At 49.4% G+C, this 25320-nt stretch overlaps 1 protein-coding gene across 5 annotated transcripts; it reads left to right on the top strand.

The window, feature by feature from the left end:
• Positions 1-1576: 1576 nt before the first annotated feature.
• PRAG1 (PEAK1 related, kinase-activating pseudokinase 1) lies at positions 1577-24463 on the top strand. Of its 5 annotated transcripts, none has more exons than XM_064417352.1 (6): positions 1577-1704; positions 4163-4556; positions 5708-7542; positions 15619-15776; positions 19081-19814; positions 23140-24463. In XM_064417352.1, the coding sequence occupies exons 2-6, from the start codon at positions 4272-4274 to the stop codon at positions 24175-24177; spliced, it is 4050 nt and encodes a 1349-aa protein (XP_064273422.1). In that variant the 5' UTR covers positions 1577-1704; positions 4163-4271; the 3' UTR covers positions 24178-24463. The 5 variants fall into 5 exon arrangements, with proteins under 5 accessions (XP_064273422.1, XP_064273425.1, XP_064273423.1 ...); XM_064417355.1 differs by lacking the exon at positions 1577-1704 and adding an exon at positions 1922-1957; XM_064417353.1 differs by lacking the exon at positions 1577-1704 and adding an exon at positions 2008-2101.
• The last annotated feature ends 857 nt before the right edge of the window (positions 24464-25320 follow it).

Below are 25320 nucleotides of genomic sequence, written 5' to 3' on the forward strand. Positions count from 1 at the left end.
ACTCAGTTCAGTGCTGTTCCAGTGTGAACATAGCATGAATTTTAAATCTGGTTTTTCTTCTCAAAGCTGTCCTAGACTCTTCACTAAGAAGGCTGGCTGAGAAAATTATAGTGCTCTTATTGAAAAGAGTGGAGGCCCTTTTTAAAGTTTCAGGTATGAAATTCAGATACTTGAATCTGAAGAAGTTTACCACTCTCCAGGATTAGCCAGCCATGCAGCCACAACCTCATCTGGGCTGGTTAGAGCTGGGTTGTTTCCTTCAAACTTTCTAAAATAGAGAAAATGTCAGAAATTTGGGCCACTTGTTTTCCCAGCTCATTTTCCCCTCCCACAGATGAGCTGATCTGTGCTAGGAGAGAGGTTTCTGTCATGGTGAAGGCATTTCTGAGAGATAATTTACTGGTACGACTGGGTGTGCTGGCACTGGGATCCCGCACACAAGAAGATGCAGCAATTTGGTTGTGAGTGGTTTGCTTGGAAGAAGAAGCGGGAGGTTGTTAAGCAGATGTCTTCATGGCAATACAGCAAATTAAGTGGAGGAGTTCTGGGGTCTCTGGTCTGCTTTAATAACTGATCAAAAAAGGAGGGAGAGAACATGAGCAGACAGCCACAACTGCGTAAGACCAGCCAGCCGGGATGTTTGCAAAGTGTGCTACTGCCAAAATTCCCTGAAGGGGAAGAATTTACTGGGATGTTTGGTTCCTGAGAAATATTTTTTTTCTGTAAGTGCTGTGTATATCTCCAGTTTCTGTTTTGTTATTCGGGGCTTGGATTCTCCATTATGCAAGCCTATTTGCCTTTTTAATCCACTGTTATGTATGAGACCAGGAATGCTTTGTTGAACTAAAGGAGCAGTGACTTAAGCAAGGAATTGAACTAAGGCCCTGACCAGGGCACGGGGAGAACTGTTTTGGTTTTCCCTAGTTTCGAAGAATTTAGATGCTCAAAACTACAACCACAGAACAAGTACCAGGGTAAGTGAAGACTACTCCTTTTCTAGCCCGCCCTAAAGCGTAGCTCAGACACTACAGAGAACAAAATCTCATCCTGTTCCCTTTGAATGAAGCCCAGCCTCCCACACCAGCAGAGGTTTGAGATTTTCCTGAGATGCTGTCTGCAGTTTTTGCACAGTGAGGTCAAATCCTGATTTCAGCTACTCAAACTTCTCTCCCTTCCACAGCATCCCTTCGAGACGAACTTCACCATGTCGTTGTCTGGAAAGCTGACGAGTGAAGATGAGCGAGCCCTCTGAACTCTCTGGCTCCCAGTGCCTTCAGCTGGATCACTACCGTCTCAAGGCCGGTGGCGGGGTGCGGGGGGGTTCGTGCGCAGGACCCTGTGGGACGGGCGCGGGGCTGCTGGGTGTGTGTGTGCCTGCCTGCCCGGGGGCTGATGCCCGCGGGGCTGTCCCTGAGACAGAGCCCGTCTGCGGGAGCGCAGCTGCGGGGCTGTGGCTGCGAGCCGCTCCTGGCGGGGCGCGGGCGGAGCGCTTTGTGCGGAGCGGGAGGCGCGGGGGCGCCGCTCCCTCCCGGGCCGTGCCCACGCCGTGCCCGAGGGGCGGGCCGGGCCGGGGCGGGGCGGCCGCTGCCCCCCGGCCCACGCGGGGCCCCGCTCGCCACTCGCCGCTGCCGGCGGCGGCCGTGGCGGGCGCAGCGCAGCGCGGAGCCGGGCGGAGCTCGCCGCCGCCGCCGCCGCGGGAGCCTGGTGAGCGGGGAGCTGCTGCCGGGGCGGGCACCGGGCCTCCGCCTCCCGGGACAAAGCCGGGCTGGGAGGGACCCCGGCGCCGCCGCTCGGGGCCGGGGCGGGGCTGCCCGGGGGCCGGGGCGGTGGGGCTGTGCCGCTGCCCACCGAGCATGCGGGCGGAGGGCCGGGGCGGGGGTCTGTAGCCGGCTCGGGGCGCGCTGCGGTCCGGACCGGCATCGCCGCCCGACCCGGGAGCCCCGGCGGGCTCTGCCCGGTAAACTTTTCCCGGTCCTGGTGGGCGCCCGGCGCCCCTGAGGGTCCGTCTGGCAGCCAGAGCTACTTGGGCTGGGGTTTGGGGCTTTTCTTTGCGCCGGAGCATCCTTGCGCCGCAGCCTGGAATCTCTGTCCTAGGGAGCAGGTAGCCGTTACATCGGGTCCTCGCCGTGCCCCGGGACGAGCGGGGCTTCGGGAATGCCTCAGACCCAGGTCCTGGCTTTCGGCTTGCCGGGGCACAGAGCCAGGTCCTGGCTTTGGGTGCCTCATCCCGCGCCGGTCCCGGCCTGTTTCCCCGCGCGGCGCCGCGTGGGTTGGTGCGGGTGGTTCCTGGTGCCCAGCCGGCGTGCGGACACGGGCCCGCCCCGGGATCTGGGCAGCGAGAAACGACGGCTGGAGACAGGGAAACCCTGGTCTTTAACAGGCATTTGGCAGCGCCGAATATTAAACCAGAAGTGAAGAGTTTTTTCTGGCTTCGGTGCCTGCTTCCCTCCCTTTGATTTTTCTTTTTAATTTGCTAGCTCTCATCAGGACACTTGTTCAACTTTGGGTAATGCTGGACACTGCATGCTAGATCTAAAAGGAAACAAAGGATAAAATATTTTTAAAGCTGTTTTCCCTGCAAATACCATTAACCTCATTGAAGGTGATGGAATATGCCTTAGAGTGATTCGCTGCCCTTTGGTTAATTCAGACTCTGTGAAGTCCATGAAAAAGCCTGTCTAGAGGAGTGTCTTCCCTAAAAAGAGACAGCAATCTGATTAGTGAATCCCATCGATATTCTCCTTTTTTCCTGCTTTCCCGGGAAACAGATCCTAATTTATTAGCCTGCCAGACAGAAAGAGTCTGCAGGTGCTAATGGTTTAGCCGATCAAACTCCCTTCCCATAGGTGGCACTTGAATTCGGTGATGCTTGCGGGTCAGTGGCTCTCTTCTGCTTCACTTTGTCCCATCCAGGCTCTCATTAGTTGTCTTTCTTTATGCCGTGTAGTGTGGGTGGCTGTTAGAGGGACTGGCCAGGGCATCTCTGAGCCCAGAGGCAAGAATCCTTACTGCGGTGCAAGCTGGTTCAGCTCTGGTGGTGTTTCACTGTGCCTGCGTGGAGGAAGTGCTTCAGGATCAGGCTGGTGAATTTCATGTGCCTCCAGGATTGGAGTGTAAAGGTGCCTGTTCACTTGGAGACCCTCATGAAAGGGGCCTCAGTTTGTCTGGGGATCAGCTGGCCAGGGAATGATGACCTAAACTTGGTTAGATGAGGAAAGACTCTATAGAGCCACGTGGGGAAATTGTGTGTCCTGACACCCATAGCAGCCGGCTGCATTCTCTGTCTGATCTTCCCTAATCCGCTGAGTTTCGCAGGAGTCCTCCTCGGAAGTATCTCCCAAGTTCTTAGTTCCAGGTATCTAGCTACTGGCTAGAGTGCAATCAGACCTGGCCAGGAGGGGGGTGGTGGGGACAGGGACACAGGAATGCAGCAGGAATGTCTTGTTCCTGGGGCATTTCCCTCCTGGGGAAGGAAGATGGGAAGGAATCCTTGTCTGTAAGTAATCCAAGAGCAAAACGTTTCTCCCCTTGCAGACAATGAATCGTTTCAGCGAGCTGACACTGTTATTTGTGGCTCTTGGCAAACGAGATAAGAGCATTCTGCCAGACACTTGCTCAAATCAGTGCCAGCCCCAGCCCTGCTGATTGCCTTTCACTGGGTGGGAGAGAAGCCTTTGTGTGCCACGGCAGTAATCACAGTGGTGCTTCTGGGTGAAGGAAGGTTGTTGCTGGTCCCCTTGGTTACACAGTCTCTGATTCTGGTCCTTGTGTCTCCAGGCCTTTTTATTTTCCTGAGAGAGGATGCCACTTTGGAGAAGAAATTTTTCCTCTGCTTGTGGGGCTGTGAACAGCTATTTCCAAGACCCCTTTTCTTTACCCTTGATCTAAACCTTGCATGAGGCTAGTTATACATGCTGATTAAGCAGGGAATTAAATCACATAGGAATGCTGCTCGCTTGATGTCTTCTCTATTACAGAGCTATGCTTAGAAGTTGAGACTTTTCAAGTGATTGTGTGGGCTTTAGCTAAGCTGTGAAAAAAGCCTTGTAAACAATATGCCTTTGTGATGAAGGCAGAGTAGTGTAATTATCACCTGTCCTATTAAAAATCTTCCAGTCTGGGGGCATAATCAAGCTAATCAGACAGTGTTGTGCTTTTGCAGATGACTAGGTGATCCTTTCGAGTGGCTCGGGGAGCAAACGCAAAATGAGCAGTGGAGGGCAGTGCAGAAGACGCAGTGGGCTCTCAGTCTGACCCACGAGGATTTGAAGATGTCTGCGTGCAGTGACTTTGTGGAACACGTTTGGAAGCCCGGCTCCTGCAAAAACTGCTTCAACCCGAAGAGTTCCCATCGGCTGCAAACACCCCCAGAGGTGGGAGCTTGTGGCGTGCTCCCGGATGGAGCTAGGACCAAGCCCGAGAGCCTCGTGTTGGAAGACGAAGGTATAACTACTTCCCCCTTCTCAAAGCCAACAATTGCTGTGAAGCCAACAATGATAAACTCGGATGTTTCTGACGCGTGGGCGGATGTGAATATGAATGCAGATCTGTCACAGGTAATGATTAATCCAGTCAAAGCATGACTTCCCGTTACTTACCTATCCTCAAAGTGCTAGGAATATCTGTTACAAATGCTTCCTTCCCTTTGTTTTTCCTTCTGGTCTTGACTCAGGTTTTTAAGCTATATATTGGTTTCTCAGTGTATCTTTGGATGAAGCTGAATGAACTGTTGCTCACAAGCCATGTGCAGAGGAGCTTAAAAATGCATTGTTTGTTTAGGAACTTCGGTTTAAAATGAGGATGCGAGTTATTTTTCTGGGAAGTTTTACTGAAAAGATGTTTTGTCTGGTTGCAGTCAGTGCTGACTGGATCCGTGATCTTTGTGGGTGAGGAAGAAAGTGGCCTGCCTTCCTACTCCTTCCTACCAATCTTTGCCAGAGCAGTAATGCCCTGTGGGTGTAGCTCCTCACCCTGACCAGTTGATACCAGCAGTACCTCAGCAGAGTGACGCACAGGCTGCTGCCCCACTGCCTGTGGCATAGGTGTGCTCCTATTTCCCCATGGCCCAGAGGATAATCAGGGTTTACCAGCTCTCTTAGCTCTCCCACTGCTGCCCCTTTCTTTTCTTCTAGGGGGTGAAGGGCACACGAGTTCGAGCTGCCATTGTTGGCAGTGTTTGATTTGTGCGTCCAGATCTGGCATGCCTGCTCCTCAATCCCTACTTCTGAGCATGGCCAAGCTGCTATCCCAGGATAACCCATGATAGTCTGTGTCTGTGTTCTGGAGTCACACACTCTGGAGCAGTGTGAAATGAAATGAAAATAAGCAGAGAGAGGTGCAAATATTCCTTCGCTCTCTGAATCTTTAATTGCACAGTGATTCACAGACAGGGTGACAGGTTGGACATGTTTCTGGCAGCAAACCCATAGGAAGAGAAAGGAGAATGTCTTATTCCTGTGCATTGCCATTGTTGGTAATGCAAGGAATACAAATGGTCCAGGAAACACGACAAGTGTAGTTTTACCTGGAAAGGTTTGTGGGAATTAGTGGTGAGGTGAGCACAGCAAAATAGATGGTGAATTCCAGAGTGCTGTTCTGCAGAGCTGGGCTTTTGTGTTTGCAGTTTGTGGGTTTGCTTAAATTTTATTTGTCTTTCCTTTTGCATATGCATGTTCTGACAGGGAATTTGTCTCTTTGACCCATGCAGGTCAGTTGGGGCGTGATTTCTGGCAAGCAACTCCTCCTGAAATCAGGAGATGCACAGCGCATCTGCCTTGACAATTTTAGCAATGGTGGTGTGAGAAAGCCTTTCCTTCACAACCAGCCCAGCGACTGCTTGTCTTGCTGTCCTCCCAGCTACTCCATGGTGGGTCTGCGTGGCCTGGAGAGTCGAGTGGAGAGAAACGTCTCCATCCACAGCCTGGTACTTGCGGGTGAGGTGGGCAAGCAGGAGGACAGAGTTAAGGACAAGTTTGCCCTGCCTCATCAGGTCCCCTGCCCTAACCCATCTGCCTTGGGGGACAGAAGTACCACTAACTCCAGCAGAAACACTTCTTCCCAAACCAGAGAAGGAGCAGCACTCCCTTTGGGACGTGACTGTGGTCACATCTCCTCTGTCTTGGAAAGCGAAGGGGGTGAGTACTGTTCAATCACGAACTGCCACAAAGAGCACCCTGTCCCGTGGGAGCCGTGTTGCTCAGAGGAAAAGGCTGCACAGTGTGAGAAGGAGAGTCACACTCCCAGCGGGTGGAGGCAGCGGGATGCTCCCGAGATTCCAAGACCAAGTGGCCGAGCAGTCAAATTCAGCGAAGAGGAGCGCAGAGCTGTGAACGTGGCCTTCTGCATCACAAAAGACCAGAGTGATCCTCTTCCCTATGCCCTGTGTTCAGACAGGAAAAACCTGGCTCTCCACACTGAGCCTGCCACCCTCCCTGAGACCACTGGGGGCTGCAAGGCGGCTGCCCTTTCTGTGTCCCGGGAGGATGAGGAGTTACCTCTCCCTGGGGAGCCCTCTGTCACTGGAGGGTCCCGCACTGAGGGTTCAAGCACCCCTCAGCAGGCTCTGGTGGAGCCACAGCGCCCTTGCCTCACCGAGCCAGCCCGTGGTGATCCCATCTATGCCGAGAGCACCAAGAGGAGGAAGGCACAGCTGAAGGCTGTTGGCAGCCAGGCAAAAGCAGAGAAGCTGGCCCATGGCACTGCCAAGGAGAAAGCGGATGGGTTGTGGCGGGATGGTGGCTGGGCTCTGGGAGGTGAGAAGGAACACCAGGACTCCACTGGCCAGGTGGCAGCAAAGATAACTATAATGACAGCACACACTGAGGATGATCACAAGACAATATTCCTCAGCAGCCCTGACTCAGCAGTAGGAGTTCAGTGGCCATGTATCAGCCCCACTTCCCACCCTGATTTTGGGACATCATCACCTGCTATTGAGTCTGGACAGATTTTTCAAGCATCTGGATGTGAAAACAGCACAAGATTTCATCTGGCAGCTCCTGTCAAGACCTCACTTACTGAGAGTCCAGCCATCCCCCCAAAGATGTCCAAAAACAGCCAGCCAGGCAGTGAGGGGAGCCGTGTGCCCCCAGTCAGCTCCCACATGGGAAGGTTTGGTGATGACAACAGCCACGATGGAGCTGGTGCTCAGCTGCCTCCAAGGAGCTGCACTGACACAGGTGCCTTTGGGGTGACCCCTTCCCCCTGCACTCATGGGAATGGGGTTTCTGTGGAGGAGTCCAGTAGAGGCCTGGCAGGCTTGTCCTATGACAGGAGGCAGAAATATTATAACCCAACGTGGACCAAGCAGGGCCGAATCGAGGAGGAGGAGGAGCAGGAGGAGGAGCAGGAGGTCTCAAACCACCCATGGACAGTAGGAGCTGAGAGTGGAAGAGCTGGTGCTGACTTTGTGGATGACAGCCCGATACTGGAGAGCCAGACTGGAATGACCAAATCTTCTTCTTTCTCCTTTGATTTCCCTAAAGACAAGAGCAATGGTGTGGAGTTTGCACCGCCGCCACCGCCGCCGAAAAAGCAGTCTAGGTACAGCCTCGTGAGTGTGTGCATGGTGGTCTATTAACCCTATTAATCCCTAACTGGGATGGTTGCTGCAGGAGTTCATTGACTAGGAGGTGCTTCCCATTCTTTGTTCCTCCTTTTCTGTCCAAAGGTGGGCTTTCAGGAGCATGGCGGGTGACTGCACAATTGAAAAGCTATTTATCTTTTTACTTTGAAAAGCTGTCTGATCTTTGCAAGTCTTGGTTTGTCATGTGCACTTGTAAAAGCCCTTCAGGGCTGCAAGATATGGCTTTAAGTCCCAATATGCAAGTGAGAAAAGGGTCCATGCTTGGGGTGGCTGGTGTTTCCCAGGTCGGCTGCATTCTGTCTTGGCAGTTCCTTGCTGTTGAATAGCATAGAAAACCTGGTTGCAGTCTTCTTTTGTAGGTGGGAGTGGGCACCTTTTCTTGATGCTAATAACATGGGCCTCCAAAATCAACATTTTCAGTTTGGGTCTAATGACTTTCTGCTTTCAAGGTGAACTCTCAAAGCTGCAGTTTCCCAGGGAGGGCTCCTTGCCTGCAAGCAGGTAATTGGAGCTTGCCCTACGTGGGCTTGTTATGTGTGGGAGCCACCTGGCTTCAGGCAACCTTCTGCTCTCTGCTTTCCTGCAAGTCAGGTTTGCAGGCAGGGCAACTGCAGGTCCCAAACAAAAGTGAGGGAAGAGAGCTATCCATCTGGGAAGGAAACAGGCCTGCTAAGCAACTAAAAAAACCTCAGGCTTACAATACTTAGTGTGCATTTAATATCTGCAGCTGTGTGCATCACCAAACAAAAAAAAAAAAAGGGGGGGGGAAGGAAAAAATAAATAAAACAAAGGTCAAATGGGAGAGAAAAATCTGTTTTTCTCTCCATTAATTATGTTGTCTGAATATACCAGGGAAGTATACTTTTGCCTTTTGCAGGTGTCCCATATTTGCTTTATTGTGTGTGGCAGTTTTGCTACCTGAAACTGTGCATTGCACAACAGATTTGACTCCAGCTCCTTGATTTAAAAGTCAAGAGAAGAAGGGATGGGTGTTTGGAGGAGTACTTGGCCTTGGGTCCATGGTCAAGCTTATGTGTAGGCATCACTGACCTCCAGGTTGAGACTGTGAATTTTCAATGTGTTTTGGGATTGGCTAACCCAGAGAACTAGTGTTTTAAATTGGCAAAGAGATGAACAAATGAGATTTCTGAAGGGAAGGGAAGAAATGAACAAGTGGCTTTAGTTCTCCTTAATGCTGTGCTTCCTGCTGTGATGCCACATGCCTGCTGGAGTCAGAGGAAACAAAAGGTCCACAAGCAAATGAGCACACAGATGTATTTGCTCTTGTCCTCTGTGTGGTGTTCTGACACCAGAGGAGTGTGGAGCGTTTTCTGCCCCTTTGAGGGGCTATTTCATGCTTCTGGTAAGACTGGGCTGTGCCAGTTCTAACAGTTGCTTTTGAGTCATCCTGATGAGAGCATCTGTGTCCCAGAAAGCCTGTGTGAAAGCAGGCAGGGACACTGAGGTGAGGGAACACGTGGCATCCCTGACTTGGATCTCTGGTAGTGCTGTAAACCCTGCCAGGTGGCTGAGGGAGGTGTTGGTTACCCCTTGTGGCTGCAGGGAAGGTTGTGCTACAGATATTTGTCACCCAAGGGCTTTGGTGCCTGTAGCTGAGCCCTGGGGGACCCTACTCAAAAGAGCTTAGTCCTGCCTCCAGCTATGGAAGCTGGAGCCCAGGGAGCCCAGCCAGTGAGGAGCAGTAGGGAGTGATCTGATCAGACTCAGGTTTTGCAAGCCCTGCTTTGTTTCTTTGCTTTGAGGGTGCTTGGGTTTTGTCTCAAGCAAAACCGTGGCTGCTCTGAACGTGTCAATGCAGGAGCCAGGGTGGTGGGAGGGATAGCTGCATGCACAGCTGGTGAAATCACCATGGTGGCATTGTGTCACCCTGGGCAGTTGCTGCAGCTTCGGGCCATGGCCTGGTGCTGGAGGAACACCCACTCCCTCTGTTCATCCTGGGCTGCAGCCAAATACCTGAAGAAGCAGAATCACAAAGATGATTCTGAGGCACATCCATGCTCTCCTAGAGCTGGGCAGCCTGTGAACATGTGCTTGTCTCTGATGGAAGCACCACTGATCCTTCTGTTAGGCTTATGTTCTCCTTACACTGAGGAGGAGTGCCCAGGAGATTCCCTGGTGGCTCAGCTGCAAAAGCTCCTTTGAGGGATGGAGGTGAAGCCAGTGTAGACCTGGTTGTGGCACAGGCTTGGGGCTGGGGGCTTGGCAGATCAGGGTTCATCTCAGCTGCAGGAAAGGCATGTAACCGTCCTTTTTCCTTCTAGATCTCATCCTGCAGCAAGGCATTTGATTTCATGCTGGAAAATTAAGTTTACCTGTTTGACTTTCCAAATGAAACTTAATTGCTTATTTTAAGGAAAACTTGCATGTGTGTTTGAATAGTTAGAAAGCAGAGAAAGAAAAAGCGAGTCTGTAGATTTTGTTTTGTTCATCTTGGCTTTAACAATTAAAAGGGAAATTTTTTTTTTTTACAGGGTAAGTTCCTTCCAGAGACTGAGGAAGCTCTGGTTTGGAAGTTAGGCTGGCAGAAGGAGCAATTTCAGGGGGGTTTAAAAGTTGTTACAAAAAAGGGAAAATAATGAATATGTGCCTGGTTTTGATCCTATATAAAGCTACTCTGGATCTCTTGCAACTGTTTCTTGGTACAATCCTCTTTTTCTGCTTGTTTGAAAGATTATAGATATTTGATGTTTGCTTGGTCTAGAATGACAGATAAGAAAGATAAGAAACAGAATGACAAATAAGTATAATTACAAGGGGGAAAAGGCTGGAAAGGGAAGATGGGGGCTGGTCTTCTTCCAAAAGCTGGGAAGGTAGTTGGCGAGGGAAGGAGCTCACCAGGGAAACTAGGATCCCCAGGACATGTACGTGCAATGATGATTTAAAGGTTCTTTGGTGTAAAACACTCTAGTATGGCCTTCAGTTTCTTGGCACAAGGAATTAATCTTTGCTGAAATTTATGTCTCTCTTATGCAGAGGATCAGACTTAAATGATCCTCGTGGTTTCTTCTAGCCTCCAAAACCTTGATGGCTAATTTATTTCGTGTGCCTCTTAAAGAAAGAAAACAGTGATGCTGTTTTGCATCTTGAGCTGCTTTCATCACAATTAGTGCCACCTTCAAAAGACAGTGGCAAAAAAAGCTTCTGAAATTTGCTGAGTGTGCTGGCATGGGGTAGCAAAGGTGCAGCACAGCACTTCCCCACACCTGTCATTGCTGAACACAGCCAGGGAGAAAGAGCCTGAGGAGTGCCAGGATTGCCTGTTCCGGTGCTGCTGCCACTGCTTGCTGCCGGAGGGAGCAGAGCACAGGAGTGTTACAGAAAATCTGCAATGCTGGGAATTGGATCACAGGAGAAGAGCCAGGTGTTGGGAATAGGATCACCAGGAAAAGAGCCAGGTTTGTTCCTCACTGGGGAGGTGGTGCTGGCTGGTGGGGCTGTGCTGTGTGTTCTTGCCAGGAATCAGTCTGTGACGGAGAAGCAGCTGTATCTGAGGCAGAATATTCCTCTTTTCTTACCATTCCTGAGGCACCCATTTCTCCTTGGAGCTCAGTGTCAGGATGTACCCCAGTGACAAAATGCAGTGGCTGAAAAGGTTGTGATCTATCAGCTTATCTTTTAGGAGAGTTTGTTTCTTTTAAAATTAAAGTAATTCACTCTTCTGTGTGTTTCCTGTCTTACCACTTAAAAAAGCACAGAGTTGGAAATTGAAATGAGATTCTTTACCTTCTTCACCACATTAGAGTATGCAGTGATTTAATTTTTGACCCACATACCATCTTAATTCTGTACCCTCTCTGAATTTTCCTGTGCATCTCCAGACTCCAAACCCTTGTTTCAACTTAACCCATGCTACATAAAACCCCTCTAGTACAGGGAGGAGCAGCGTATCCCTCTGAACAAAGCTAGTTCTTCAAAATCCTTTCTTTTCCTTACCTCAGTTTTGGTTTCTCCACATTTGCCAGCTGATAGCAGAAGGATAAGTACAAATCTAAGCTTCAAATGTTGTAAGCTCCTGTATTCTGGATTTTAATTTCCCTCTGCAACCAGGGGAAGATGCGGGAAGAAACAGCAAGTGGCAAGAGGAGGAAGATATAATTATTCACGTTTCATGATAGACAAGCATATGGTATAATGGTGCTTCCTCTTGTGTAATAATTATGCCTAGCCATATGTTATGTTTGATGCTGTAATGCAGTCTGGCTTTTCTCTCTTCTGTGCATTAGTTCCATTATTTTATACTGGGAGGGGGTGTCTTGTTGGCATTATCACCAAACACCTCCTGGAGTGCAGTTTGCTGTGTGGTGATCTGTGCGTGTTCTCTGTTCTCTCCTCGTTCCTCTCTCACATGATTTATAAAGCTCAGCATCTCTGTTATCTGTTCAGTCCTGTCATCTGTGCTGAGGAGCAGTGTCCCCCTCCTGCTGGCACACACAGCAAGGCTGGGAGAGCCCCGTGATGGCACTGCAGAGTGACCGTGGCTCTGTGCAGGGCAGAGGTGCCTTGCGCATCCCCCAGCGCTGCCAACAGGCTGCCCCTGGGGCGGCTGCGGGAAAGGAGCGAGCGGCAGCCTGGCAGCTTTTGTGTCTGAGGGGCCTCCTCCTCTCAAAACCTGCCCATTGCACTTGTGGAAAGTAACCAGATCTCCGTGTCAAATCTCAGACAAGAAATCCAAGAGGAAGGTATGTCCAAAGTCCAGGGATTCCTGGGGCAATATCACAAGGCGTGTGGGTCTTCTGCGGTTAGGGGAGCCAAGCTTTGGGGCCATCTCCACTGTCTCTCTGAGAAGTGCAAAGCATGCAGTTGGTGATGCTGGAGTCCCACAGCAGCATTAGGTGGGACCCTGATCTGTGGAGAAACGTGAAATTATACTCATGGCTACTGGTCAAACAGACACAGGAAAGATGAAGCAGGCCCTGGCTAGAGGTGCAACCTGAGACAAGGGAAATGAGCCGGGTCTCTTTTCAGTGTTAAGGGAACTCCAAACTATGAGTGTGGGGGATGTGTTTTGTTTTGGTGTGCTATTTTACAAGACCACTCTTTTCAATCTTGAATTGTTTTAGGCAGGACTGTGAGAATCATGTGGAAAGTCAGCTGCATTAAATTGTTTTTGAAGGGAAAGCTTGGAAATAGGGAACTGGAAGGGTTGCCTGAATATGCCAGGCTGTTGCATGGAGGATGTTGAGTAATTGAAGTGTATTTAAAGCTACCGGAACAGTTGGAGAGCTGAAAATCTGTGAAATCCTGTGGGTTTAGGTTATTTGATTGGGAGACCTGACTCTGGTGACCTGTTCTTCATGCACATGACTACAGCTCTGGTGCTGCTCTTGAGGTTGCTGGTTATGTTTTAGGTGCTGAGCAGGCATTTTTAAATTGATGTAAATTAACTACTGTTACATCTTTCTGAAGAGAAGTGTAGCCCACAGATGTTTACAAGTCAGTGCTGCAGGGCACAAACCCAGTTTTCTTTGGGTTTCAAATGCATTGTGCTCTTGATTTCCGGCATCCTTTGGTAATTTCCAATATCCTTTGGTGAAAAGGGCAAGACAGAAAAAGCCACCTATGCCCTTGCACTCAGGTGAGGTGGAAGGAATACTTGCAAAGCAGGGGATGTTTGGGGTAGCTGTAAATCAGGGTCCCACAGGCTGTTGCAGCAATGAGCTGTTCAGCTCTTGGGGTGGAATTTTACTGAAATGGGAGAGTTTAACCCTATCAAGTTTTCAGTAGTATTTCTTCAGTGGAATGGGCGGTATTTTGATCTGTGCAGGCTGCACCCTGGGCTTCAAGCAGCTCATAGGAAAAGAGGGAGATGTGAGGCAGAGGTAATTCCAGGAGGTATTAGCTGGCCCGGCTGTAACATCTGAAACAAGAGCAGGATGTCGTTTAAGCGGCAAACAATTTCTATTTCGGTGCGCCTGTTCAGGAACTGCGCTTTACATCAGTCACGGCGGTGCGGGGAGGAAACGGGGCTCTCTCTGCATCTGACTTCACCCACGCTGAGCACAGCAAGGGCAGCAGGGCTCTGGCCAGCCCGCGCTGCGCCCAGGTTGCTCGGAGGAGGAATAGGTGTGGCCGTGCACGGCGGACCTTGGACCGCGCCGAGCAAAGTCTCATCTCTCTCGGAGTGCGGGAATGGTAAGGCAGCTCCGTGAGTTTGTGTTTAGTGATGGGAAAGAAACAGAAAGGCACCAAGGTTTCGGGGGGGGGGGGGGGGGCGGGCTGGGGGAAGGAATGTGTTAGAAAACATCTCATCTGTGTGAATCAAGACTGGATGTCGTGCTAAATCTTCTTTTCTGATGGATTCAAATGCTTCTTTGATTCTTGCCGAGTCAGACAGTGTACTGGCATGGATGTGCACTCTTGCATTTTTCCACCAAAGTTACTAAATGTTAAACATCTGAGAAAGTTATAGGATAAAGTTGCATCTTTATAGTAAAAAAAAAATAAATTTAAGTGCAGTTGGTTGCTTTCAACAGCATTAATCATAACAGATCTAAACCCCTCAAACTCTCTGTGTGTGTCTCTCTCTCTTTCTCCCTCTCTCATTTTTTTAAACTGTGACTTGTGTGGTGCATTGTGAAGTTTTGTAAATTGTTCCCAAGAGGCTTGCTGTGATAAACTCATCACTGGTGGAAGACCAGTGTCTCTGCTGAAGTATACCTGAAGTGGTTTTTACAGCCTTATTTTCATCAGCCCTTGAGTATTTTTAGACCAAGGCTGCTCAGGCAAATGAGGAAGTCTGGCAGAAGTTTCTTCCGGGCTTCTCATACACTCTGCTCTCCATGTGGTGGTGTGGACACAAGAGTAAGTGCTTTGTCTGGATTGGGAATGAAACATTTCTCAATCTTCAAATAAAAATCTGTGTCTGCTGTGCTTGGGAGATTTGGATGAGGAGGGGTCCCATGCATGTGACCAGGGTGCCACAAGAGAACGGCCGTGCATGTCTTTTGTTTGTCTTTTTCAGCAGCCATTCAGCCGTCTGATTAGGAAACACCGGATACCTTCCAGCAAGATAGCTGGTGGAAGTTCTTTTACTTCTGTACGAGTCTGCTCCTAACCTTTTTACATTCTTAATCAATGTGTTGAATTTTATCAGCAGATTGGCAGTTTTACTTAAAAAATGTGGACTGATAACCTTTGTGTTCTGGGTGACAGAGTGGGAACTGTACCAATGCTAAGAGTGTTTATGCTCTTCTGTGCTGTCTGATTTCAACAGTTTCTGTTGTTTTCCAAGGCAGAAACATGAAGAAAATGCAGGGGAAATTCTTTATCTTAGCAAAAAATCCTGCTTGCCTAAACTGGTCACTTAAACCATGACCTAGCAGGTTATAAGCCCAGTTTATGGTTAGTTTATTTATTTTTTTAGGTGGAAGCTGCATGGAAAACTGCAAGTCTTACATTAAAAACTGTGTGGTAGGTTCTGAGTTTGGCAGACTCATGTTTTCTGCAGAGATGCTCCTTTTGTAAGGTATTGGTTGTTAACTGTGATGCATGGTTGGAGATGATGGACTCTTCTGCTACCTATGCCTCTGTCGTGCAGGAATGGGGTTCACACACCCAGCCTCGACTTGCCTTCTGTAAAATGGGAGGAGTGATGCTACTTCCTTCCTTTGAGAACTCTGTTGAAGGCAAACACTGGTGGGTCCCCACTTCTGAGTGGCAGTGGCCAGTATGGATGTGGTCCAGGACCTCACATGTTCTAGGCAAAGGAGGTGCAGACTTTAGCTGAATGCTCTTGGCTCACCGGCTTTCCCTCTCTGCTAAAGAACAGCTGGTTTGGCTTGGGGACTGCAAGCCTATAACCTGCTCAGAGTCTGTGGGATGCAATTCCCTATGTACTGGACAAAGAAGAAAAGTGTACAGGAATAAGGTAGTTTGGTGTGATAATACATTGTGCAGTGTGTGGATAGGCAGAGACCAAACTAAGGCTGCTCTCAGCTTGAATCTCCATGCACAAGTGCAGGCAGGGTATCCTTTTGCCATCTGTCTCCTGACTTCTCTTTCACTCTCTCTAGGCACGCTCTGAAAATGAACCCAAGTAACACTGAGTTGGAGAGAGTCAGCAACAGCTCTGCAGAGAGCCTCAGCCCACCCTTCAGGAGCGGCCACGTCAGCTTCACGGCCGGCTCCAGCGACAGCCTCGACTCGGACACGCAGACCGGCAGCGATGGCAGTAAGTGACCTGTGGGACAGGCGGCATTGTACCTGAGACACACTGTGGGGACAGCATCCTCAGGCCAGGGGTCACGAGGGTCCAGTCCCCAGCTCCCCGAGCGACCCATCATCTTCCCACTTCTCCTAGCCTTCTGCCTCTTGATGCACTTCAGATGAATGTGGCAGAGTCAGACCAACATTACAGACTTTTTCCTCTTTCATTCAGCACATGCCAATATCATTCATCCTGTAGATCTCCTCTGGTCTAGATAAAATCTCCATATAAAAACCATCCTCCTTGGGCTTCATGCATTTCACGATGCCACATAAAGCCCAGCAATAGGAAGTCCTACCCAGATTTGAGGAGTACCAGAAGGAGTTTTGTGCTAGACATGATCTCCCTCTCATTGTGTTCCCAGTTATTTCTTAAGGGGAAAAAATCTGCCTGCACTCGTTTAACTGAGATTAAAAAATACTTACTATGAAGTCACTTTTTTTCATCAGTGTGTAACTTAGACATGCACTAACGTGTTCAGCAGCTCAGAAAGTATTTCCTTAGCAAGAGCAACCTTCAAGTAGTGGAAGTTCTGTCTTTCCAAGAGCAACAATGTGCAGCAATAAAATTAAGAGCCAGAGCTCTGGAAACTCTGTTTTTCCACCACTACCTTGGAGTCTGAGAGTGAGACCTTGCCAGGAAATTGTACAGGGGTAAGAAAAACTCACATATGTTGGATCTTTACTTGCTAGGCACAGAAGCATTTTGCTGTCAAAATTGATAGGAACAAGAGGATTTCTCTGCCTTTACTAACAGAAGCAACTGTTTAAACTCATCATGGGAAAGATGAGTTTTTAAATGAACACTGAAATGCAGTTTGTCTTGCTGATGCAAGCAAGAAGCTATGCAGTCAGTCACTGAGTGAGGTGAGCTCAAATTAATTGGCTATGCTGTCAGATGTTAAAATATGAAGTGGAGGGGAGCTTTTAAGCCCTTGACATGCAGAAGGACTCCATGCTGAAGGTGCAGAGCACTGTTAGAAGAGTTGTGAAAGAGGTTAATTCACTACCCTCTGCTTGGGGCAGAGCCCAGAAGCATATTAAAAAAAACTTAAGAGCAGTTTTGCATTTGTGGGCAAGGCATGTGGACTGGTTGCCAAAGATTCCAGTGCTGACGTTTGTTTCCTAAGACTCTCTCAAATAAATCTTGCCTCTTGAAACAGGGGTTCAGCTGCATGTCCTGGCAGAGATGCCTCTGATGAGGTACTCATGGACTGCACACTGAAGAATTTCTCTTGGCTCTATCCTCTGTCAAAGCCCCATGGATGGAAGTCACAAGAGGTGCCATGTTGAATGATCCCTGCCTGTAGCTTTTGACAAGGTTTTAATGGAGAGAATCTTTCCTGTGGACCCATTAGAGTATGATGCAGATGTGTGCATTTTCACTAAAGTTTGGGGCATGAATCTTAATTATTAAGGCAGGTATTTCTTAGCTGAAACTGGAGAGCAGTCACTTGCTGGGCAGCTGGGTGTACAACACAGGCACACACCTGGGGCAAGGGTCCAACAGGAGTCAGATAGCTCGGCACCCAAGCACTGGGGCAAAAGAGACATGTGCTGATTCACATTTCCTACAGAGCTGTTTCTGAGCATATTGTCAGAAATGGGCTGTTGAAATAGCTTGGCATGGGAGACAAACCTGCAGAAGCTGAAATCAATGCTGCTCATTCCTGAAGTATCTCTCGGTGATGTTGGTGTCATGGGATAGATTACAGGAGGTGCATGCAGAGAGCCTTGGCACTGGAGGAGACAAATGAAAATTGACCAGTGCTACCACAGTCTGGTGAGGAGGGATAGGGCCAGATGGTGCCAGCATCCACTCTGGTACCTGAGAACAAGGGAATCTGCCCTCGCCTCATGTGGTCTCAGGTGGTGGCACAGCTAACAAGGATTGCTGCTCTAGTACAGCTGGTGCAAACCTGCAAGTGACACGCCAGGACAAGCTGGGAGCTCAGGGACCTGAGCCCCTGCACTTGGAGGTTGTACGTGATTGCTGGTGAGTCACTTGGGCTGTGAGGAGACAAGTGCCTTCAGCGGGCTGGCACGGAAAGTGCCCCAGGGCATTCCTCTGGAGCAGGCAGAAAGCCGCTGTGAGGAAGTGCCTGCTGGCAGCGGAACCCTCAGCAGCAGCTTTGTGAGGAGGAAGCATCGTTTGCTACCACTCTGCAGCTTTGGAAGATAGATTTAAAGAAAGCAATAGATCCTGCTATCTGCTAAACTATTTGCTCTTTGCTTGGAGCAAAACCCCACCTTTCACCTTTCAAGGTTTACACTTGCATGTGAGTTGTTAGCAGAGTCCAGTTTCTCATTCAAGTGGCATAGATAAATTCCCTTGAATTATTGTCTCTCTTCTTTTAATTTCCCCTCCACTCCTCATGTGTTCTGTCTCTATGACCTGAAATTATTGCTCTTTATTTCAATATCAGGTCACCTTTCTGTCCTTTTTTTTAATGTCCCTCTTCTTTCATGGCATGTAAGTGTGTTACCCATCTCCAGTCTGGCTTGGGTAGGAAAGCAGCTGCTATAGCTGCCCAAAATGAGCCAGCCATCCCAACCCCATCCATGTGTAGCTGGCATGTGGAGCTGCTTGGGGTTTAGTGCTATGTAGTGGGGCCAGCCTGCTCTCTCAGTAAAGAATAAGCTGGAAAACAGGCTGTGGGGGGAAGGCCAGATCTTTTTCAGCAAGATGGAAATTGCCAGAGTCCCAGGCTTGCTCAGCAACCCTTCCCCAGTGTGAAGCAGAGAGAAAGGTTCGATGTAGTTGGAGTGCTCCAGTACAGCCAGAGGGCTGGAGCTGTGTGCCATGAGTCACTCTCTCCTTATCATGCCCTGCTGCTGAAGCACTGGGTGGCAGCTCCCAGGTGAGAGAGGCTGTGTTTAAAAGATTGTCCTTGTATCAAGTGCTTCATTCTTACCTCCCTGTGGATGACATCACAGCTTAAATATTTACCCTCTACTACCTTTTTACTACTGTATATGCAGTTCATAGGGGAGTGGTTTCAAGGGTGGGGAAGTGCATTTCTCTGGATGGCTGGTTGCAGCCTGCTTTGCAAACCTGCTTTATTAAACTGTATTAAATTCCTAACCCCTCCAGTGAAACTTTACAGTTGTGAATAGCTGAAGACTATGAACTGGGTTCAGATGTAACTTGGCTTGATGCTTTTCTTCCCAGCCAGGGCCCTGGGGGTGGCAGGGATATGGAGAAGGACCTGTGCTCTCAGCCTGCAAGGGTCACTCATGGCATCTTCTTGTGTGTTGCTATCTCCTAGGACACTCATCTGAGCCGAACCACTCACCCCCTCCAGCTGACAGCCAAGTGTTTCCCTCTGTCCCTTTCCTTCCTGTCTCCACTGAGGATGGTCCCTCCTCTGCCCCCAGCTGCCCGCCCCCTCTGCCCCAGAAGAAGACAGTGATCAGAACTGTGTCTTCTCCAGATGGCTTTTTTGGGGGACAGGCATCTTCAGGCAAAGCAGCAGGTGCTGCCAGCCCCAGGCTGAATGTCAGCCATTCTGAGAGCAATATGTGCCTCCGAGAGGAGCCTTCCTTCATCCACCCAGCCAGCCTGGGGGGCCGCCCTGGTGCCTTCTCCTCCTCTGAGTCCCTGGAGAAAAGCTCCAAAGGAAACAGCTACTGGGGCTCAAGCACTGGTAAGAGCACAGGGGCTTGCGGGCCCAGCAGAAACCTCCAGTCCCTCTCCTCCTCGCAGCTCAGTGTGTCCAGCCAGGTGTCCTCGGCCTCCAGCCTCCACAACCTCCTGAGCAACATCGACAGCAAGGAGGGGGTGTACAGCAAGCTGGGGGCCCTGTACGCCGAGTCCCTGCGGCGCCTGGTCGCCAAGTGCGAGGACTGCTTCATGCGGGAGCAGAAGAACGAGCTGCACTTCAGCGAGAACAACTGGTCACTCTTCAAGCTGACCTGCAACAAGCCCTGCTGCGACTCGGGGGACGCCATTTATTACTGTGCCACTTGCTCCAAGGACCCTTCTACTACCTATGCTGTGAAGGTGAGTCCACAGCCAGGAGGTGTCCAGGCTTATCTCCATCTTCTAGGTGGAGATGTGTGCACTAGCAGCACACGGCGTCTCATACAATGTCTTGTTTGCTCTGCTTGGGTTTCTCACTGGTGGAGTTAGGCAGGCAAAACCCCTTCCAAAATTGCCCCTTTCCCCTTACTGCTTGTGAAGGTTAATTTGGAGAAGGAGTTTTCATTGTAACAAATGCCAGTCAGATTTAGCTTATTGCTGAAGGGGTCTGAAACCTAACTATTTTCTCTCTCTGAAAACATCTTTGTGCAAATACTCTGTTTTAAACTCAGAGGCATTTGCCTCTGATGACACAAGCTGATGAAAGGCTGCTCAAAAGACAGCATTTTTGCCTCTGCCTGCCTTTTAAGTGGAAGCTCTGACCCAGATACTGAGTGCTTATATGGTCTTGAAACTACAGACAGTAAGATTTTGCAGATCCCAATTAAACAATGCGAGGCTGACCCAGACATGCTGTGTAAGGTCAGGTCTGAAATATTTTCCTGTAACTCCATGGAATACATGTCTTGAAATGGAAACTTGAGGTGCAATAGTTCAGCTCTTTGAAACCTGGATAAGTAAGCTTATCCAACCAGTTCCATGGACATCCTGTGGATTTTGGGTTCTTGATCGATGTTGCTACTTGAATACAGAGATTTTAATTTCCCTTCTGACTTAACACTGGGGACATCTCACTGCTGCTTATTCCTCAGGTTGTTTTCAAAGCCTAAAGTAATTCCCAAAAAAGCGCTGTCAGAGATGCATTAAGGAAGGAATAAACAAGAAAAAATATCTCTGCTGAATAGTTTCCACCATTATGAACTCTAAGGGTTGTTTTAAAATGTTTTAAAACATCCCTAAGGGTTGTTCTAGTTAAGTGGTAGCTTAAAAGCCAGTTCATATCCTAAAGGAAGTATGGTCAACCCAACAGGGGGGCTGTAAATAACCAGAATCAAATTAGATGAGATCTTGCACCAATACCCTTAGTCCAGCACTCAGAGCCGCAGCTTTTCTTGTGTGTTATACCTAAATCCATTACAACTTTCTTCCCGAAGCTTAAGAACTGTTGTGCTCCTTTTCAATCTGCAGTTCCCTGTGGCACACCCACAGCTTTCCTTTTGCCTGCCGTGCTAGGTGGGGTTCAGTAGCTCAGCTCTGTGGCTGTAGTGCACGAATTCCTGCCAAGGCAGAAACAGCACATTTCAGCCTCTTGACAGGACTGCACTCGTGTCCTTTGTGTGAAGTGGGCTTACTCTGTGCCTTAGGTGCACTGCAGAGCATCTTGACAAGGTCAAAGCCACTGCAACAAGGCCATACTCTGTGCCAGCATGGTGATGTTGTGTGTGTTTATCCATGTGCATGGATACGATTCCTGTGTGCCACCATCCCTTTGGCAGCCAAAGTAGGGAATGAATAATTGTGAAACAACTCAGTTGGCTGATCCCTAGCTGCCCCTCCTGGCTTCTGATATAGTTTTTTTGACATGAAAGAGATCACAGACCTGTAGTTAAAATTAGACTTGGAGAGTTCAAAATGGGCAGAGGATCAGACTTGAGCCAAGGAGCCTATTGAGAAGCAGAAGCCAGAGTCTGAGCTGTGCACAGACACACATGACTATGTATGAAACAGTTTGGAAATGGCTTTAGAGGAATTAAGCCAAGATATGCTCCGTGCCGTGGCGTGTTTCTCCACTAGAGGTGTGTGACTAAGCCAGCCCAGGCTCCTACTTTGAGCTTTCAGCAGGGAGGATGCCTCTGGTGCAGCCAAAGTCAAGAAGAATGGCTGGATGGGGAAGATTTCCCTGTATTTGTTCGGCTGTAGTTGTTCTTCCAGAGACTTCTCTCTTGCCATGAATTCCCCCCCTTTTTCCTATGCCTTACATGACTTTCCTTTGAGAGGAGGAACAAGCAGGTTTGTTAGCCAGAGGGCTGGAAGGCCTGCTCTGCATCTGGGGACCTCCTGCGTCATCCTGGGTCCCACTGCATTCATCTGCATTCTGCCTAGCTCTCCAAAGCTTGTCTTTCCACAAAGAACCAGGGTAGGGTATTTTTGTTTAGAAAAGAGAGGACAATAGGGATTTGAAATGCCCCATCTCCACAGTTTTGTCTCATCTGAGTGAATTATCTGTAAATGCCTAGATTCAAACCCTTGCTAGAGAAATACAAAAGCAGCCCTCTTCTTCAGCTCCTCTCTATTCTTGTGAATATTTTAACTCAGAGGTGAAATTGATTTCTGGTCCGGTTTTGCACGCATGCTGTGACTGGCACTGGCACGCTCCAGGCTTTGAAACCTTTTATGCTTCAGTTTCAGCCTGTTGCTTTCTCCTGTGGATGACATATAAACACATCGCTAAATAAAGGGGGAAAAAAGTATAATAGAAATGCCAGAAGGCCCCATAAGCTAATGGATACTCCTATAATAAACCTGGCTTTGAGTTTCTAATGCAGTATAAAGCTAAAATAGGGAAGAAAATGAAGATAGAAGTCATGTAGGTTAAAGAGAATCTGGATTGTAAAATGCATTTTTCTCCCTAGAGTTTGCTGCACTTTCACTTCTTTCTAGGCCTGTTGTAAGCTCCCATTTTCTCTTTGGTGTTTTTTTTTTTTTTTGCCTGTGCTGAGGAGTACAGCTTATTGCTGGTTTCCCTCAGCCATTGATCAGGGGCTTGAGAGCAGTTGCTGACACACAGAAGTGGAATGGTTGAGGAGGATGTGAAAGTGGCTCCAGGGCTTGGGACCAGAGAAGGATCAGGTGGGAAGAAAGTGCTGGAGGCTTCTGTCCACCCCTCACCACAAACAGCACTATTGCTCACAGTCACCTCACACTGAATGGGGCCTCATCCAGGAGTGTTAACTGTTCCAGAGATGGAGACAGCATGTCTTCTGCCACAAGCTCTGCTTTTCTCCCTCCAGGAATGTCTCTTGCCTTGCAGGAGTTTATCTCAATGATATCTGTGTAAAAGATATGTTGCTTCTGTTGGCAGTGAAACAAAATCTTCAGAAGTTATTCATGGTAGGACTACTGTCCTCCTTTCCTGCAGTTACTGGGCATTGCCTGGCAAAGGAAGCGCACCCAGAAATGCAACCCAGACATCTGGTGGCTAAGGTTGGGCTGCTGCAGGACAAAAACAATCCTCAAATCAGGAGATGATTTAAAGTGCTTAAGGGACCAATGCACAGACCTGCTTCTGCTGTTGTCTTCTGGAGCATCTGCAAATCACAGCTTAGCATCCCTCCTCTCAATTTCTGGTCTCTGCCCTGTCTCTGTCACTGACTGATGAGACTTTTCTTTTGGTCTCTCTTCACAGATTTGTAAAACCCAGGAGTCCAAGGTAGCTGCTTCATACTGCAGCCCTGCAGTGCCAGTTCACTTCAACATCCAGCAGGACTGTGGGCATTTTGTGGCCTCCGTCCCCTCCAGCATGCTGCTGGCCTCAGATGTGGGGAAAAGCATGCCTGGAGATGGCTTCCATCCCTCCCGCGCTGCCAGCGAGCACGACTGTGTGGTGGTGATCACCCGCGAGGTGCCGAGCCAGACCACCGCCGACTTCGTCAGGGACTCGGTGATGCTCCACCAAGCCAAGCCGGAGCTGTACGAACGTCGCGTTTGCTTCCTGCTCCTCCAGCTCTGCAACGGCTTGGAGCATCTCAAAGAGCATGGCATCATCCATCGTGACCTGTGCCTGGAGAACCTCCTGCTTGTGCCCTGCAAGCCCCCCATGAGCTGTGTGAAAGCCAAAGATGACAAACACTTACCCCGCCTCATCATCAGCAATTTTTTGAAAGCTAAACAGAAGACTGGAACTGGAGACTCCAAGCTGAAGAAGAGCCAGGCCCGGCTGGCCCCAGAGATTGTGTCAGCTTCTCAGTACAAGAAGTTTGATGAGTTTCAGACTGGTATTCTCATCTATGAACTGCTGCACCAGCCCAACCCCTTTGAGGAGAAGGTGCACCTCAGGGAGCAGGAGTACAGCCCTGAGGATCTCCCTGCTCTACCCAGCCTGTCCATCTACTCCCGGGGACTCCAGCAGCTGGCCCACCTACTACTGGAAGCAGATCCCATCAAGCGTGTGCGGATCACCGAGGCCAAGCGGATGCTGCAGTGTCTGCTTTGGGGGCCCCGGAAAGACCTCATGGAGCAGCCCCTCAGCCACGAGGAAACCCTGCGCCAGGTGCTGCAGAACTGGGTGGACATGAAGCGTGCGCTGCTCATGATGAAATTTGCAGAGAGGGCTGTGGACACGGAGCGGAGCGTTGAACTGGAGGACTGGCTGTGCTGCCAGTACTTAGCATCTGCTGAGCCAGCCTCCCTCTTGCACACATTAAAACTGCTGCAGCTGCTCTGACCTTGGATGTGTCTCGGAGGCAGCTGAGGGCTCCTGACTGCCTTGTGGCTAAAGGTACACAGCCCTTTCATATGTGAGAGGTTGGAAGCTCAGCTGCGAATGCACGTTCAGCTCCTGCCCTGCACTCCAGTCAGAGTGCACACGGCATGTTTAGTATCCTCAGCACTGTTAGTTTATGAGCAGGCAGAACTGGGAACCTACCCCTATTTTGGGGGATTTTTGGGTTTTGGTATGGTAAATGTGGACTAATAAACTCCTGCCTGCGTGTGTGCATGTTTCTAATGAACTCACTGTACTGAGTTGATTTCTGTGCCTATGGGACAGTCCTCCGATCCCCACCTCTCCCACAGCATCCCAGCCTTTTTGCCCGGGAGCAACACCACCCTCTAGAGTGGGAAGCAGGGAGGAATGGGTGGCTGGTTCTCTTCAGGAGCAAGGGCAGTTCACAGTTCCCCCTTTGCAAGGGAGAACCCGGGGCTTTCAAATTCACATCTTTTGTGAGTTTTGGCATCCATTTTGCTTTCCCCTTCCAAAACAAAAATTACTGCTTGTTTCTGTGTATCAGTTCTTTTATTTTCTGTGGGCAGTTCAGTGTCAACTGCCTGTTACTAAATTAGATACTAATACAGCCTGGCTTTCCTGTGTAGTGGTGCAGCTGTAGTGGATCACCACTGTTGGATGTGAAGGGGTGAGAGGGAGCTCAGGGTGGGTCTGTTCATGAGAACGATGCTGGGAATTACCCCTTGTAAATCTGATGAAATGGAAAATCCCCAATTCACCTCCAAGGCCTTGTGGGGAAAGTCAGGGCCAGGTTGCTTTGCTTTCCCCATCTCTCCAGCTCCCTCCCTTTGCCTGCTAATTCACCTGTCCCTTCTGTCTAACATTTAACTCCTTTATCAAGAGATGAACTGGCACGTGAAAGGCTGGGGCCACTGCAGGCCGGCCAGGTCTTATTGCTGCTGGTCTTTGAATTAGAAATGCATAGGGCTGGGTGCACTACAAGCACATTTCTCCAACAGATGGGATGCAGGAGCAGCACAATGAAAGGTGGAGAAACTGGCTGGCTCCCTTCAGCCCCTTTCTCTCCATCCAGACATAGAGCAGACACTCAGATTGGGAGAGAGGTGGTGCTGCTGAGGAAAA

The sequence above is a fragment of the Passer domesticus genome, chromosome 4 (assembly GCF_036417665.1).
Source record: "Passer domesticus isolate bPasDom1 chromosome 4, bPasDom1.hap1, whole genome shotgun sequence".
Lineage (NCBI taxonomy): Eukaryota > Metazoa > Chordata > Aves > Passeriformes > Passeridae > Passer > Passer domesticus.